The sequence below is a fragment of the Danaus plexippus genome, chromosome 5, assembly GCF_018135715.1.
Source record: "Danaus plexippus chromosome 5, MEX_DaPlex, whole genome shotgun sequence".
NCBI classification, from domain to species: domain Eukaryota; kingdom Metazoa; phylum Arthropoda; class Insecta; order Lepidoptera; family Nymphalidae; genus Danaus; species Danaus plexippus.
Window position 1 is genome coordinate 7,566,431 of NC_083539.1, and position 18,721 is coordinate 7,585,151.

The following is an 18,721-nucleotide window of genomic DNA, read 5'->3' on the forward strand; positions in this document are numbered from 1 at the left end:
GCTAATTTTGTCAGTCTCAAAGTATTCATTTATGTAAGAATTACATAGCGTACATTGTAAGTGAACAAATAATAAGCATTTCAACTAACAAAAAATACAAATGCGATTAAAATTTTAACAAAATAATTATAGAATATGTGAAAAAATTAAAAAAAAAAAATTACTCTATAAATCTTAATATAAAAAAGTCATTATAATATTTGGTATAAGCCTATAAGGATTTAATGATTCTTAAAATGTACTGCCAATGTTTAGGTAACATAGGATATATGATGCATCCAAAGTATTGAATAATCCAAAGCGATGTAAATACAATGTTAATGTTTAGTCATATAAGATATAATATAACAATTTTGCTTTAAAAGTATAACATTTCCCTGTCATTATACATATATTATGAAAAATAAAATCTTATCCCTGGTCATGACTGAGATCGAAATAAAGAAATTATTGTTTAAGGAGACGACAAAGCAATTGGTTTTATTTGTGGTTTGCATTTGAATGTTTACCTTGTACCAACAATTTAAGGTTAAACATCGCCTGAACTGGTGGTAACAAGGGCTTCTTTGATCATCGAGAAATCCATCCAACAGACGACCTTATTACAATATGATAAAATCTAAAGTCGTTTTATTTTTATAACCTCGAGATACAAGTTCAGATGTCCAGACGAATCGATTTATTAATAAATCGTCATTGATTGTAAAGAATTTCTTTCAATATGATTTAATTATGATAAGAAGGAAAGTATAATCTGGCACATCTTTAAAAAGGTTTGTTATGTAAAAAGTATTAATGTTTTATATAATTGGACACCAGGTGAGGTTTATGATCATAGACTTTAATTCGCTTTTACACAAAATTTTAATTGTAAAAAGCGTTAAGAAGTTTTTGTTCTAGAGTCTAGAGATACCATTCTTATCTTAACAGAAAAATATATTGAAATCATCTAGATCTAGCATATTAAGAATTTTAAAAGGAAACAATAATTTTAAACAGCTGATTATCGTAATTAAGAATATCGCAATCAATTGTCATGCTTTCGGTCGACGTCAATTTTCTATGACATGCACAGACCTTATTTACAAAATGGTTACGTGGTCTATAAATTAATGGAGGCTGTATATGATGTCCAGTACAGTTAGTAGGTTTCAACAAACTACATATAGCTAAACAGTAAACTGTTTAGTAGAAAGTTGACCAAATAAAAATTAAGATAGAAAAAATTATAACAAAAAGAAAAGAGAATTATTTCGTGACTTTTTATTTAAAATATGTCTCCTCCTTTTCATTCATTGTGTACTTGTTATTATTTTCATAATGTGATGAAATATATTTTTATAAACCCAATAAATCATTTTTGGATATGGACTTTGCCAAAAAAGCTAACAAGAGGGCAGACGGTCTGAATACTAATTAATATATACTAGAAAATTATACGTACAGGCTGGGAGCAGATGACATCGATTACTAAAATAAGTCAATTGCCAAACATAAATATGACATGTGAAATAATCGACAATTTTAACATTATTCTGGAATTGTAAGGGATCTTCACAAATCCTCCGCCGTAAAGAGATGTATGAACCTTTTAAAATATTTGTACTTTTGAAATTTTTGAACGTTTTAAAAATTCTTATTCTAAACTTTTTTAATTTTTATGAATAATTGTGGTTAATTTTTTTCCCTAAAGAACGATCTGATCTTAGTAATTAAACCTTTTTTGTAACAACATGGTCGATATGGAGCAAATTTCCTTTACATAGAGCCAGGTACAACCTAAGCCAAAACTGTGATTACAAAATTCCTATCCAAGTCCTACCAAGCCAAAAATGGCATTCGTAGCTGATTATTATAAGGAGTACAAGTTAATCAATGAAAACAATTGTTTTTCTTCAAATTATTGGCGGCGGAGGAAAAGATGAATTATAATTATTATTCTCATAGACTACAACATTGTTTCATTCAGCCATTTACGCACCGGAAGTCAATTTACATTTTTATACATAATACGGAATGTGTTCCGGTAGTCAGGTAAATAGTGCGTAATGACAGCCATACACTTTACATGACTAAGTCCAGATCTGCACAAATACACGTATTTCGAAGGTGATCACAAACGGCTAAAGCATGCTTGCACAAATGTCATTTCAATAAGATTTGTACATGCAGTGAGCTACATATGCTTTGGATTACGGAATGGATTAATTCTATTGATAAAAAAAAAAAATTGAAAATTCTGAATAGACACTGAATTGTGCAGACTACAGACTGGTTAATTATTTTTTTTCTGTGGTGTGATATTCTGTACCTTTTATTTGCTAAAGACATGGCTCATTCCTGCATATATTTTTAGATTTTTCTATTATATCGCAAACTCCATGCCTCTCGGTAGTCTCATTCATTTTGGCGCGAAACAATAATGAAACTTGTGCTATATCCAAACTGCTACCACACACGTTCATGCAAATTTGGTCAAACGCAATGTTGAATAAGTTGGGAATTGAAATTTGGTACTTTATCAAGAACTTTGTGCATTTTTCTTCCAGTACACGTTACAGTATACTTGTGCCAGGCAGTACCTGTGCATTATACATTATAACTCAAATATTTAACAACTTTAGTTTTTGTATTAAAAAAAACAAAAGATGTCCTTATTCTTTGAATGAACAAGGATTTTAATAGCCTCCAGGATAATAAAGTAATAACGATTTAGCTTTTTCCTTTGAAATAGATTTTTTTTTATACTTAAGGAAACCGATAGTCTACGAAACATTTTTTTGATAAATGAATTCATTTTTTTTTATTTCCTTAGTATCATGAGGGTCATAGATATACAAGAAATTAATAAAATGAAACGTCATATAATTCTGTAAAACAAACTCTTTTATATTACATTTCTTATTTTGTTATATAAACACAATTAAAAAAAACTTACGAAGTGCTATAAACTATAGAGCTAAGAAAAATAACTTCAACAATACATGAATGTAACCTTATACATCACTTTTTATTCTAAATTCAAATTCGGACAAAATAGAGACGGTTTGATAAATACAATTATACAAATACCGATAATTTAATAACTAAGAACTTCAAACATCACTATTGTACGTGTAATGAGTATCTATATTGCTTTGGTTTAATAAGAATTATAAATATTCTAAGTCGCATTAAACATAGGCACATATGGTGAATCAAGGTCGAAGAACAGTAAATTAGCATGAGGCGAGTGCATCTTTTATCATTATTTGTGTCTTAAAATATACGTCATCCGACGCTCATAGATAACACAACCTATTAAAATGATAAGCATCAAAGCTTTTCACTGTGACGCGATTAATTGGCAACTCTAAAAATAATTTTTATTGAAATAAATATCTTTCTTTAATATAAGACCTTGAAATTATATTATCAAATTGTTAATTGATTATATACAAGTTCAATTGAGTTATAAAATAGCATAACATTAGAAGACAGTTGCGATTTTTCATAACATTTAAATAAAACCTATATCACAATAATATATTTTTAAATAATAGTTCAAAATGGTCATTTAATTTTGGGGTCGTAGTGTCTTCTGTTATACTTATTTGACAAAAGATGTCACAGCTATGAAAAAATGTACAATAGAAAAAAGTACTTAATGGGTTATACATTACGGCCCATTATAAAAAAGATAATCTTTTTAACAACGGATAAAAACCTTAGTTTAGATACTACTACCGCCATCTGTTGGTGAGTATAATATTTAATCAATTAAATGATGTTATTGACTTAATTTGTGCTATTATATCATACATACCTATAAGAATTATTTGTCACCAAATAATTTTCTTTTATTCCTTTTGTAGTACCATTCATTTTTCTTAAATTTAAATTGAAAAATAATTGAATACACGATACGTATAGTTATATTCCAATTTACAGACGTAAATTGGAACGTAACTCTGAATTAACAGACGTATTATAAAATATTTCGTTGGAATTTGAATATTAACCGTACATATTCCAACTGTTGTATAATTACCATTAACTATACGAATAGTCATAATAGTTACAAAGGTGAAATATATGATAAATGTATAAACGTCACTACTGTCAAAGTGACAGTAGTCTTAGGATTTGGATCATCATTAATTGTTTTTAATAAATTTGTTACAAATATAATGACATTGTCGTGCTACAGTTCCTAGGATTTAATTTGCCTATTGTTTATATGTAGGAAAAATGACTCAGTGTAATGGAAACATTAGAGAAACGACTTGTTTGGTTGTCAAATAAAAATTTCTAACAAAGTCGTGTTTTGGTTTACGAAACTTTGTGAGTGTTTAAATCATAAGTTAAATTGCAGTATTTTATAGATTGTGGTCAAATATTGCAGGTGACGAGTTAGTGCAATGTGTTCCGACGAAGAAAGGTCATCTTTTGCTGTACAAAGGCTACACTTATGTTTTTAAAAGTAGATTACAGTGCGGAGCGGAGCAGTGGTATTGCTCATACCGTCAGAAAACGGGTTGTATATCTGTTATCAATATGCAAACATATGGCGTACAGGTGGTGAGAGACTTCCACAATCACAAGAAACCAATGTTTACTGATTAAATCTCCTAAAACATTTTCTGTACATGTCATTGAAATTTACAGGAAATAAGTTACTGTAAAGCCAACTGAACTGTTTTTAGATCTTAGTCAATATATTGTTGTTCTCTTAGAGAGGCTTGATTGAGTAAAATACAAAACATTGCGTGACTGATTTTTATATTACAATGATTACAAAAGTTCTATTGAACGCCAGCATAATAATACTCTTAATAACACAATAGTAGATGTCGACAAAAACATTGTGTCAGCAGACAAAATATAGTAAGAAACTTAAACGTAAATAAAGATTAAAAAACAATATTTTCTTTTATTTCAACCAAATTATTGTGATCTAGTTTAAGAATTTATCTATTAAAATAAATTAATCTTAATCAGCTGTTTTATTTGAGCCTTATTATTTAGCGAATCCTATTTAAGAGCTGTTAAAGTAGTTGCCGTCTATAGTAAATTACTAATTATGACTAATAGTAATTTTAATATTACAGAAAACTATCAGGAATGGATATCAATATATTTCGTTAAGAATGAAAATGAATACCGTTGTAATATATGCGAGGAGAACATCAAATGCGATGAAAAGTCACCGGAACTACTGAAACATATAAAGTGCATGCACAGAGAAGTTTACGATCTCCATAAAAGCAATCCCGAATCGACTGTGGGTTTCCAAATAGAATTCTTGCAGTTTAACATGTTGAAGGACGACGATGGGAAGTCCCAGCCGGTTATATTGGAGGAGGTGTGTGAGTCCGATGAAATTGTTAAGTGTGAAGAAAAGACAGATAAAGATTTGATTAGCAACATGCAGTACGTGCTAGTGCCTAGGAAAAAGAAATTAAAAAAGAGTTATGGTGAGTGATACGTAAGTTATATAATCTGTGTATGCTTCACATACTCTATGGTGTGAAACAGAATTTTAATGACAGGAATATATTTATTTATTTTATCTTTATATTTTTCTATGTTTATTTAAATTTTCATTTGGTCTTCTTTGATCTGATCATAACTAGTTATGATAATGAGATGTTTAATTTTAAGTTGTGTAACTTATTAACATTAAGTTAAAGTCTAGAAAAAATTTTGGTTAACTATAAGTTATGCATACTTTGATAAAGCTGAATCCTAAGGTTAATTATTGCATAAATTGAGATAATATTTCTGATCACTTGCAGAGTTTAGTCGTAAGCGGAGTTGGGTGTGGAAGTATTTTGATAAGTTGACCAACATTATATATAGATGCAACCTCTGCAACGTGGTACTATCCATCAAGGGTTGCAACACCAACAACATGAACCGCCACGTCAGAACCAGACACCCTGGTGTCTATAAATCTGAAGTGGAAAAGAAAAAAGATTCACAGGAATCGGAAAATCTTGATATGACTTGGAAGAAAGAGATAGATAGTGACAAGGAACTAGATGAGACTATTGGTACGTTTATATACTAGTTATAATTTACGTCTCCTCTCGCGTCTGAATTATTCTAAGGAGGTTATATAGCCTCTGTGTGCCTTAAAAGAAAACACTTGGAGAATTCAAATTGCCTCTATTTATATATTTTTTGTTACTCTTTTCTAACTGAATTCACTGGTAGTAATATTTGATATTACTTTGTCATATAAAAATGGATCACTTTAAGAAAGTACACAGAAGCTCCAATAACAGAATTCTCAAAAGCTGATTTTACAAAAGTCACCAATGCATTAATAATTTTTCAATAATTATACAAAAATATATTAATTCAAATTATTGACAAATCCAAAGAATACAAACCAAGCTCATCCGCAGACACCAAGCACGGTCGTAGCTGGATCTGGTCGTACTTCCAGCGCGTGACCAGCACACTCGCTCAGTGCAAGCTGTGCAAGAGGAACATCTGTCACGGTGGTAACGCCACCGGCAACATGAACAGGCATCTCAAAATGATACATCACAAGACCGCAGGTCAGCTTACACTGGTTACATATGTATTATTTTTGAGGGTAGTTATAAATTCATTAGCCAATAAAGCTAATTGTTAGAATTGAGTGAATTCTTGTCATATTTTATCACAGTTAATGTTAACTTCATTGACAATATTTTTTTCTTTTAAACATGTAGTTTTCGTCTAATTTTGATTTCGACTTTAAACGTCACGTCACGTTCCAGATGACAACAACTGGGTATGGAAAGTGTTTGAGAACACGGAGGAGCATTTTTTCTCTTGTAAAATTTGTAACTTTAAATGTATGAAGTTCGATGAGGTGGATAAGAGTATTAGGTGTATCTTGCAACACTTGAAAAGCGAGCACGGAGTCATATCCGGGGACCAAATCATAACGGGAACGGAGTACGAGATGGAGAGTGCCGAGATCGCACAAATATGAACTTAATTGCTATGTCATAAGACCTATTTTCCGTCGGACCTGTACATTGAGTAGTTATAATTTTATATTTAATTTTTATTCAGATCAATGTGCAATATTCGGCACATTTAATATAAGTGGGCTTATTGTGGATTATAAATAAAATATAATATTTTAAAGTGTGACTAGTTTTATTGTTACAAACATCTATACACATATATTTTGGCAATTTTAGCAGGTAACTTACATTAACACAACCTCAGGAGACGTATAGTGTGTGGAGGTAGACAGTGTAGGAATATAGCATTTTTCATATAACATAGATTTTACGATAACATTTCACTCGTCACATAATTATATTATTATTAATTATTATATTTATTCTAACATATAATATATACCGACACATCTACTATGTACATATAAATTTGAATTAATATGTAAACATTATGTTACCGCAGCGGAAATAGTGACTATGTTTAACGGGAAGAAGGTTATACTACACAACGGAAATACTTATTACAAGAAGAATAAATCTGGCATTTACATGAGGTGGGCGTGTACGGGACACGCGAGCTGTAAAGCCTATCTGAAAGTAGACAAAGACCTCGTCATACGAGATCTTAACGAGAAGCACTCGCATGTGATAAGGAAACTCGTGAAAACGTCCACGGGAAGGTACATCCGGTTGTAGATGTGAGTATGTCGTGTAACCAAACCTTTTTGTTATGAAAATTTAAAAAAAAAAAGATTTTTGTGTGCGAGTGAGTGTTGCTGCGTAAACCTTATTGTTTTCTGTGTTTCATTGATAAAACGTGTGTACGACTTAAATAAGGAACTGACAAACTGACGGTTTAGATTGACGATTGCAACTCGTACTTGGAATTTTGTATTTGAAAAAATAAATTGTTTGTTTTAATAAGAGTACTGGTTTCAGAGTAATTAAATTATTCTATTGTCACAATTTAACTATTACGTGCGTGTATTTAGAAGTATATAAAGAATAATATAATTATAATGAACCATTGTGTTTTTTTAAACATATATAACTACAAGTAGATTTATTTATATAATACTTTACTAGTATTGCTAGGTAATGTCCCACAAGAATTTAATTATGCTTTGCGTACAATAAATATATAAAAAGATTGTCATTACTTAACGATTTTAATACTAAATAAATTTTAATTGTAAGCGAAAACTTAAAATATAATTCAACAGAGCAAACCCTGTATTCGATCCTAGTTGCGAAGTGGTTAGCGACTTGCATACATTGACGTAAGAAATAAATACGTATTCAAGACATTTCTAGAGGTTGCTAGGTCATTTATATATATAATGTCATGGCTGTCTGTATGGTTACTGTAAAATAAATTTTTAACATACAATTTTCTCCTTATAATAATGATATTTTTTTTTGACACCAAGAGTACCACTAGGTTTAGTATACGTTCGATAATTTCACACTTACTTCGAGTTTGAATCATCTAACTACATACGCAGCGTTTCTAGTTTTTACATCGCACGATAGTAACCACTTGGGTTTATTTATAAAAAAACTGGAAATATGTAGTGACGATCCAAACTATTGGTAAGATCACTTATGTTTATCTTACAGAGACCGTAATATGAGTATCCGTCATCAAACTACACACTTACAGTTTGTTCTTCCATACACAAATACATCGATCGTGTATAGATCGCAAACGATCAATCTCGTATTAAGGATAAATATATTACATAATAAATTATTTCATCTCGACGAAGTTGTTACATTCTATAAATAATTTTAAATAAATACGACCCTGTATGAGTTTTTTCTTGTTGATAAAGTATTGAAAATATATAAAATATACTTATATTATAAGTTATTTTGTACTGTCTGATTTATTGTTAGTAACATCGTGCACAAAAATACGTTCCATCGAATTAGATTTACATTTAATATTATATAAAGATTTACATTTAAGATAAGATTTGTGATCTCTTGTCATACAAGTCACATGAGGTTAGTAGGTTAGGGTTAATAAATATTAACATTGAATGGTGTAAACGGTTTGTAGTTACACACTACTTAATAATATCTTACGATTAATTTAAATGAAATTCGTATAAATTAGAATCTTCTTCAATAAAAATATGGATATAGTTGGAAACGAGAATGTTTTTAGATATAAACCAGTTAACTTGCTAATTGAGTCTAAGTCGGAGGTTTGGGACCGCAGTTATGTGTGCTCTGTATGTACACGATCCTGCCCCTGTATGTGTGGAGGGCTGCCTTGCACCAGGGGCCTCTGGAACAGCGCCAACGGATCTTTCCGTTCCTCGCACATCCGTTGAATCTGAACCTATAACCCCCCAATGTGATCCCCATCTTCCCTTGCTTGCTGAGACAGTAAGACGCGAAGCAATCCACGCCGGTACCGACCAACGCTGCAAAGGAAAGTACTGTTAGCGATGAGATTGAACTAATGACTATCGAATTATTAATAAAGGTTTTAAATTAGAATTAAACACACATAAGTTTCGACAGAGTTTTATTTATCTAACCTGATAAAATTGATCTTACAATACACACTATGAAGGTACAGGTCACTGAAAATGGCACACATGTTTTCATAACTAGATTTCAACGATCACATAATGTACTATAACTAGATGTAATATTTACCACTACATATAATATTCTTAATGTGTCTGACTTATTTTTCGTTTGCAGTACGCTTCGGTCTTTCTAACCGGGGCCACCTGGTGGTGCACGTCGGAGATCACAAGTTCATCAAACACGAATGCTACAGGAAGAAGATCCGTTGGACTTGCAATAAACGGATACAGCTGGGATGCAGAGCCAGTCTCACTACACATAATAGTGTCATTGTGAGGTCGTTTTTGGAACACAATCACTCATAAAATAAGTTCGTGACAACCCTACACTTCGCGTGTTGTGTGATTGAACGAGACAGCTGTGTTTCCCATTACGTGTGACAGAGATGGCATGCTCTAAGTTTATTCAATATCTAAGGGTTGTCAATTGCAATTAGGGCTAAAGGTTTATTTATACATGTTTTTTTATAAGTGTACCTATTACTGATAAGTTTGTATCATTTTGATATATTTGTAAAACTTTTTAAAATCTACATTTGAAACACTTAGATGTAAGTTGATATTTTTTTTCTTGTACTATAAGTGCCTTGGTATAAATAGTGTGTGCCTTAAACGAAAAAAATTATTATAGAATAAGTTATTATTGAATGTTACGATTCCGAAATGTCACAATTATATTTTATCAACGCAAGACCTTTTTTTTCTCCTACATAGTCATCGATACTGTTTTGACCCAAGAAAACTGATCGAGTGCGTGACACTTACATTAAATTCGAGAAGAACTCACATTTAAAATACATGTCAATTAACAATTCATTAGCTTGAAAACTCATTAAAAAATCACATTATTTTTATACACAGAACATATTTTTATTAAATCAATCCTCCCGAATCAACCGCTACTCGTTTAAAATTGGACTAGAATTAAGCATTAGTCTAGATTAATTTTTTCGTACTCACGAACTTGTGACATCGCTAATTTGCTTCAAAAATATAAATTACAACATATGTATAACAAAATAATAATAGATTCGACTAAAACTAGAAAGAATAAAATGAAGATTGTCGAACAACAGAATAACATGTTTCACTTGTCTTAAATTAATAAAACATTCTTATAAATAAAATTAAAAGAAAAAAAAAATATATTTTTTATATTAAATATTTAAGTATCGCTACTCTAACTTTTTTCACTACCCCAAAGTTTTAAAATTCGATTAATTATTTCTTATACAATTTGAATTAAATATGTTTATTAGATTGAAAATAATATATTGAACAATTAAAACGACTTCGCAAATATTTATCAGAATAATTTTGAACAGTAGCTATTAAATAAAAAAAGAAAAACAGTTTGCAACACAGAACTTTGCATAGACGACAGCGTCCGCGTTGAACGCTGAAAGTATAGTTAAAAACGTTACTTCCTCCGACTGTGGTAAATGCATGTGTGGAACAGGCTCTCCTCGTTCTTAACTATCCTCCCATCCATCGTCCTTATGATGGCTCGACATTGTCTCGTGTTCCTATACTTGCAGTACCACAGCTGCAGTCTCCTTTGTCTGTACGCGTTATGAGGTCTATACAGGAAGCCACAATACATCAGTTTGGGATAACCTCCGCCATGGATCACCTCGACTGCAAGGAAACCACATGTTTAGGACTCAGTCATACAGCAACTTTTATTCATTTGTCGTATCGGTCGTAAAATAAAACATAACTATTTAATCCCATTTATTATTTATGATAATCAAACATTGATAATTATTTTCTACTACATGAGCGACACTGAGTATAAGTAACATACAGACATACAGAATAACTACCTTAAGTAAACAGTTAGTTGACATAACAAGTAAAAGCGAGACAGTACGCTTAACACAAGTTCATCATTAATGCAGAATACTACATACGAAGCGTTTATCGTTTCCCATTCAATAATCTACGTAAATACCTTAATGTAGGAAGATTTATGAGGACCTGTTAATAATTGTAATAATAACCTCTAAGGACAGATTACTTCACATAATTAGTCCTATCTATTTAACTTAATAGATATTTGTTTAATTAAATTGTAGACCAGATGAATACTTTCATTTAAATAATACTTGGATATTGTAATTTAATATTTAAATATATAAATATATTTTAATATGAGTAATAATATAATGATTGTGCACAGACACATGACAGTCCTCACAGATTAATGTGTACTCGCCTTAATACACAATGTACTATAAAGCAGTTATAATAATTTATAACGTAAATGAATGTCTTTATTGCATCAAATATATTTCTGCTTCATCCGGACTTGTTTGAATTCATATCCAATCTATCTTCATCATCAGTTACAGCCGTTTGGTGAAGCATGAACCCCTAGGGTATGCTTTGATTGGTCGTATATAGTATTGATGTTGGTTATTGAATGACAAGCGGGAAACTTATTTTAAACATACAGAGTTAGATAAGAGATCAAATTACACCAATGTTTTGGTAGCCCTTAAATACTAATGGTTGTGCAAGTTTGTCAGTTTCGTTATAAATATTCCGTCCGTGATAGCGATTGCTTTGCATCTGTTGAAAGATTTGCAGCACCTCCAACGAGTGCGTCCATTGCCACCTTCATAATGTCTCATGAAGCGGTACTCTCCTATCAGGAGGACCCTCCTTCCATTCATGACAGCGAATCTCGCGGCGGGGGCATCTGAAATCAATTATATATTAATACTTATTTTAACATTTCAAATAAATAATCTCCCATTAATCATATGATGACGCATAACAAAGTTTTTTGTAAGAAAAACATATTATATACATTTCTATCACTGGTAACACTGGTTTAATTTGTTTACTTTTATGCATTTGTATATTATACAACGGATTTCAACATTATTTTCAAAAAATATTTTTATTAACATTTTCTATTAAAATAAATAAATATTAAGGTAAATTATAAAAAAGAATATCAATAGTGAAATTTTATTATTCTTAAAAATAATGAAATACACTCGTTATAAATTGACTTAATTAAAAAATGGCCGAAAGTTTTATAAATTGTATTTTGCAACACGTGGTATTGTGCATTAAATTTTCAAATTTGGAATTTAGAGAATTAGTATAAAAAAATATAAAAATGTACTTATAAGAAACCTAATATCCGTTATACCTCCGGGGATTTAAAACGTTTCTATTTTTGTATATAAAATATGAAAACTATTTTTGTTATTGTTGTTATCAAACTCGGCCTAGACTAAAAAAAAAACATTCAAATACACGCATTCATTATAAAAAGCAATACAATACTGGAACGTGAATAATGATCCAGAATTTAAAAATTAGTTGTTTTATTAAGCAAATTATACTACTTCATAAATATAACAGCTGTTCACATTAAAAGCTATTCCTCAGCTATAATTCGTAAATCGATACATCTAACAAGGCAAATATATTCTCACTATCAGCACTACGGTTTCAATACGTTGAGTAACATTTAAAATACTTTTCGAATATGTAACGCAATATCTATTAATATAAACGCCATCTATTGGAACGTGTGTGTAATGTCAATATACCAAAAAATATCAATTATTCGTATTGTCCCCACTAGCCAGATTACTAATAGGATCTAATAAATCTTTAACTACTGTGACGTCTATACTGAACCCAGACGCCTGCTTCGATTCCAGCTCCTCTTTCACAGTTTGCTTTAGTTTCTCCGCCTCATTATCGGAACTGCTCACGACGTCGGTGACGTTAACGAAGCAGTTTTCTCCACTGCTGTCGTGATTTGATTTGTCATCGGTTTTAGAATCTTCAATGGATGTCGTACATATAGGCAGTTCCGTAATCTTATCAATACCAGCATGCAGAGTATTTTCGGCAACAATACGACTGTTTTTATACGGATCTTCCTGACGGTATAACTTATCTTCGCGGCCACTGTCTATAACTTGTTGTGTCAAATTAAACTCATTGTATGTGTGCGTAAAGAGGTCGACACGCTTCGATTTTTGAATCTCCATTTCCTCTCCATCAGAGAGTATCTCTATCGGAGCTTCGTCTCTCACGACTTCAATGACGTCATCGTCCGACCCGTTGTCTCCCATTATCTCTGTCACTGTAGTCGCAAGTACGTTCACATCATTCTTCTCTGAAAGTAGAATTAGAACGTTGTACTACAAGTGTTGGCGATTTATTAATTAATAGTAATAAAATACTGCGATGGGCATGCAATAAATAATGGAAAGAAAAGAAAAATAAAGATTTTTTTATTAGAAAACAAAAATTTAACAAAAAAAAACAGTCTAGCTACTATTTACAAAAATAAATAAGACTGTTTAATTTTTTTGCCATTCTTTTTTTGCATAATTACAGACGAATGTCCCATAATTATTGTTGAATGAAATAATTCTGATTTAAAAAGGTAATTACATGTAAAGGGTAAACGTTTGATGTGCAATATATTAATTAATTATATTTTCTGTCACGTGCTGGGGAACATTTAACTTTTTTATTGTGCATTTCATATATACGCCGTGTTTTTATACGATTTTCTTATTATAAGAGTATTTATTAAATAAATGTTTATTTCTTTAAGTAATTTTTTTTCTGTAGGCAGCTGCTTTAGCTCTCCAAACTCTTCTGGCCTCTTGTAGCTCTTCTTCTGTCATGTCTTTAACAAGTTTCACAACTCCTCTTCGCTTCCGGCTTTCATATTTCTTTTTGTATTTTTCTAACAATTTTGCATATTTGAGCGGATCGCTCTTAATGCGCTCGTATCTCGCTCTTTCAGCTATCTTTTTCTTCTCCAAAATTTCTTGCCGTTTCTTTGCCTTCACTTTTTCATCTGTAAATGTGTTGAAAAATATGGTAAACCTGTCGAACGCATATACTATTATTCTTTACAACATTATTCTATACTAATTATTATAATAAATGCAGTCTTTTTCAGTAATAATATTAAGATACTAGGTAAACATGCGAACAGTAGAAAGTAAGTAAGTAATTGCAATTTTAATTACGAGATAGTTTTATACAATCGAACAGTTTACTCGGACATTTAATAACCTAACCACAATATATTGAAAGACAAAGATATAGCACGTAGAGCCAGGACAAAATATTGTAACTCTTATTCATGATATATTTACAATGAGTACCGTAGACAATGTCGATCTAGAGATTATACTGTGTTTAACATTAGTGTTTATTGGTGACTATGAATACCCAGAGGATAAATATGACCGTTAATAATCCTGATGGTAGCTTTACATCCGTGCATCACCCTTTTTGTACATCTCCAATAACTCCTTCCAACTCTTCCGTATTCTCGATGGAATCTGTGTCCTTTCATCACCAACACCTGACCACCCTTCGCGGTTTTGCATATCTGGACTGCAAAGAGTAGTATTTTAGTTATGATACCAGTGTTTGATTTACGCTGTTCGTGTGTTTCAAGTGTACGAGAATTTGAAGGTTTTTTTCTTCATATTTCAATGATAAATAAATTAGTAATAAAATGTACGGTTATAATCAACGTTTATTATAGCTTTATAACAACTATTCAAATTAATTTGACTTCTATTTCAAATAAAAATATAAATAACAATACCAGTGACCAATTTTTATGTTCTTTATTGCAACGAACTTTATATCGTTTGCTTTGTTGATGCTTTAATACGGAAAAAATTCTTACTTTTGATAACCAAGTAATTTTCCTGTAAGCTTTTATGACTTATAATTCCTGCGCAGGCCGTGTCAAGGAGCACTGATGATAAGTTTCCTATTTGTTTTTTTTTATTATTACAATTTAAAATTATATTAAAATATTTTTTTATAACTAATCCGACAAAGTAATTAACAACAATATTTTTTACAACACATTACTTAGTATATTAGGTATACATAAATTTGAATGTATAAAATTAGATTAAAGATCCAAGACAGGCAGTCTTTGTTCTTGATTACGGCTACTGATGGTGAATATGAAGACATATAATAACATTGACAAAACAAATAATGTTTGTAATAGCTCTGTACATATAGATATTTTTTATTTTACATCAATTAGTATGTTTTATCAAACACAAGACCGAACGGGATGGCGGCGTAATGTGGACGCCCTCTGCCCCATCTAGGGGACATAGGACCAAGAAGAGAGTAGAGAATATGTTTTATCTATGGTTGTGCGCTCCAGTCTCTGTGAGTTCCTCGGAGTCGAGAGTAATTATTTTGGCTCTACATGGCGGGGTGCTGTAGTAGTTAGTGTAGTACCACAGAACTTTGTTGCCGGCAGTGCTTCTTTTATTGAAAGTGAAATTATTTTTATGCAGGATAACTCCGCCTCGCTGAGAAGTTGAATAATATATAGCTGTAAAATGTTTTAGGATTAGTTAAATTATTATTTTTTTGGTAAAAATATTAATGTTTCACTTAAAACAAAGTCGTAATATTAGAGAAAAGTCTTACGGTGTTTTTTGTGTTCCATAATTCCTTTACAATAACTTGGTTTGGAGACAACTTTGTAGAATAAAAACGGCTTATTGATAAGGATTAAAGCGGCGAATAAATGTTATGCTCTTAAAACTACCATTGATATTTTGCATACAAAATATATTAAAATAAAAAAAATCTCGAATTTCACTAGCTTGGACGACGGCTGTTTAATTGTTAAATTGCACTTTATTTTGAGTCCCGAATATTATGGAAGGGTGAATTTGTGGTGTCCATATGAGTTATTCAATGGGTGGCTGTGATCATTATTTAGGATAACGATCTTGTCTTCAAGGGTGTGGACTTTTGCGGTGCAGTCCGAACTGCTGGCGCATTTCCAGGTCTTCTTTATATGGTTGATGCAGTAGCTTCTGCAGATGAAAGGGTGCCCGTTCACGACCAGCTGGCGAGTACCTCTACTAGACGTTCTGTAAAATACTGCAAGGAAATAAATTCAATGTAAAACATGAAAACAAAAAGAATTATTTTTATAATGTGAATAAAAATTAAAATTATCAAAAAAACAACGTATATTTTCACAAGAGAACACAGTTACTGTAAATGAAACTTATAAATGTATACAAACAAAAATTTAAATATTCAACATAATTATAAAACAACAAAATGTCTTTCTAAATCGATCTGCACAGATTTTATAGTATTTTTGGTCATATTATCAGGAGGTCCCATAACTTGTCTTCGCCATAACCCCAACTACAACTTCACCCAGGATCCATCATTGCCTCGTATATAGGCCGGGGCTGCATGGATGTGGGTAAGGTCTCCAGGGGTAAACACCCCGTTCATGCTGTGCACAAACGCCTTACAACCTTCCTTCCTCTTCGAACAGTACCAAATCACTTTCCCCGAAGTGCACTCCCACTGTTTCTTGTAAGTGTAATTGTTGTACATCAGCAAAGGATTCTTCTTCCGGTTGCTAGGAAGAAACCAGACTGAAAACGGGTAAAGAATTAACCAATAATTATTTTTTAATAAGAATATTTTGTTTTTGTTATTTATATTTTATTACATAGATATACTTAAACATTCAACTGGTAAATGTCATTTCGAGAAATTCTCAATTCTGCTTTATTTTATGCAAGAGCAAAGCGAGACATTTTACATAATAAAATTTTTATTAAAAAAAACATTATGTGATATAACTATAGTAATAAATAATACAACATAAAGGCCACTGGCGAATTCATTGCCATTGCTAAAAATTACAGTTCAAGTCTCTAACGATTGATGGACCAACCTCTTAACTTTTTGGCCCAATTGCCATCCCTCATTCGTCTATAATAAGCAGATCAATGGTGATGATCAGTGTAGACCTGATAGTGAACGTCTTTGTACGACTCCACGTAGGGTTTGTCTCGAGTAGAAGTGACAACAAGTCCATGTAACATTACCGGTCACTTTTCCTCGCTTCTTCTTGTAAATGTATTTAATAAGTAAGAGGACTATTAACCACTGACTAAATCTTGTCGCCAGAAAGTAAATTGTTATTAGTCACTAATTTATTTAAATAGATTTAACTGCTTCAGGATGTCTCACTTAAAAATACTTACAAAACCATTTTTTTTTTCTTTTTTTTAAATTGATTTTAACCTTCTTGTTGATCATAGTTTCTTATTATTGTTTTTAGAATTATCTGCTCATCTATGACGAGTATTAAAGTGATTTCTAGAATATTCGAGAATTCGAATTTCTAGAATATTAGAATATTCGAGACTTAATACGACCAATGACCAGTTAAAAAGTACTAAGGCCAAGCTTTTATTTCAAATAAAACAAATATACATATAACAATATAAAGGATCGTACTCGGATACTTTAAAATAATAATTTGTGTATAATATCATAATGAGTGATATACAACTGGGTACAACCTTCAAATAAAATTCGCCAATATCATTATAAAAGCATTAGGACGCCACAAACAAACGTCGTATTCACATTAATGACTTAGCTATGTTAGTATTATGTTAGTCCCAAACAAACACACATTGAGTGTGTTAGGCCTGATTTATAACATGCAGGATAAAAAACAATAATATATAGTTAAATTTTATCTCACACAGTCTTATATTCCTTTATAATTAACACCCAGTTTAGGTCGATTTTAATTATTTATCGTTATTTACATACGAATTATGTTATTCGATAATTTTTTTGTGTCTGAATGTCAAATTGTAAAATATAAGGAGGTTTATGATGTTAAGCCTTCGTAAAGACCACAGTTCATATGGAAGATCGCTTCTAAATTGGTACCCAGGTGCCGTCTTCGAAGCGGTGTCCTGCTGGGTGACTGTGACCGCCCTTGACCTCCAACTTCGTTTCATCAGAGCTGAGCAAGCAGAACGCCGAGCAACCTCTCTGCACTTGAACGCACTTATAAAAAACAGTGCCATCGCTCTTTTCAACTCTCTTATACTCGAAACCATTGAACATAATCTTTCTGTATTTCTTTGTCCGGAATCTTGTACCTGCAACCAAATAAACGGTCTGGAGTCCACATATCAGATACGATTAGTGAAGAATATGTAAAATGACAGACGGTTGTAATTAAATAAAATATTTAATATGTATAATCTACAATATGGAAATATTTTATTTATTTAGAAATCAAAATAAAATAAAAGCTAATCTAAAAGTAAAGTAAGATAGAGAAAT

The 18,721-nt window shown here is 31.3% G+C and overlaps 2 protein-coding genes and 1 long non-coding RNA gene across 3 annotated transcripts; 2 read left to right on the forward strand and 1 right to left on the reverse strand.

Annotated features, from left to right (window-relative positions):
* Positions 1-3,960: 3,960 nt before the first annotated feature.
* LOC133320157 (uncharacterized) lies at positions 3,961-4,988 on the forward strand. The gene is made up of 2 exons (XR_009753602.1): positions 3,961-4,560; positions 4,648-4,988. It is a non-coding gene; the product is annotated as an uncharacterized LOC133320157 (long non-coding RNA).
* Positions 4,989-5,062: 74 nt separating this feature from the next.
* On the forward strand, positions 5,063-7,128 carry LOC116769151 (uncharacterized). The gene is made up of 4 exons (XM_032660183.2): positions 5,063-5,456; positions 5,778-6,035; positions 6,393-6,548; positions 6,753-7,128. The coding sequence occupies exons 1-4, from the start codon at positions 5,063-5,065 to the stop codon at positions 6,968-6,970; spliced, it is 1,026 nt and encodes a 341-aa protein (XP_032516074.2). The 3' UTR covers positions 6,971-7,128.
* A 6,678-nt stretch (positions 7,129-13,806) lies between these two features.
* Positions 13,807-14,980, reverse strand: LOC133320155 (uncharacterized). The gene is made up of 2 exons (XM_061527523.1): positions 14,780-14,980; positions 13,807-14,399 (listed from the first exon to the last, which is right to left on the reverse strand). The coding sequence occupies exons 1-2, from the start codon at positions 14,904-14,906 to the stop codon at positions 14,146-14,148; spliced, it is 381 nt and encodes a 126-aa protein (XP_061383507.1). The 5' UTR covers positions 14,907-14,980; the 3' UTR covers positions 13,807-14,145.
* Positions 14,981-18,721: the final 3,741 nt, after the last annotated feature.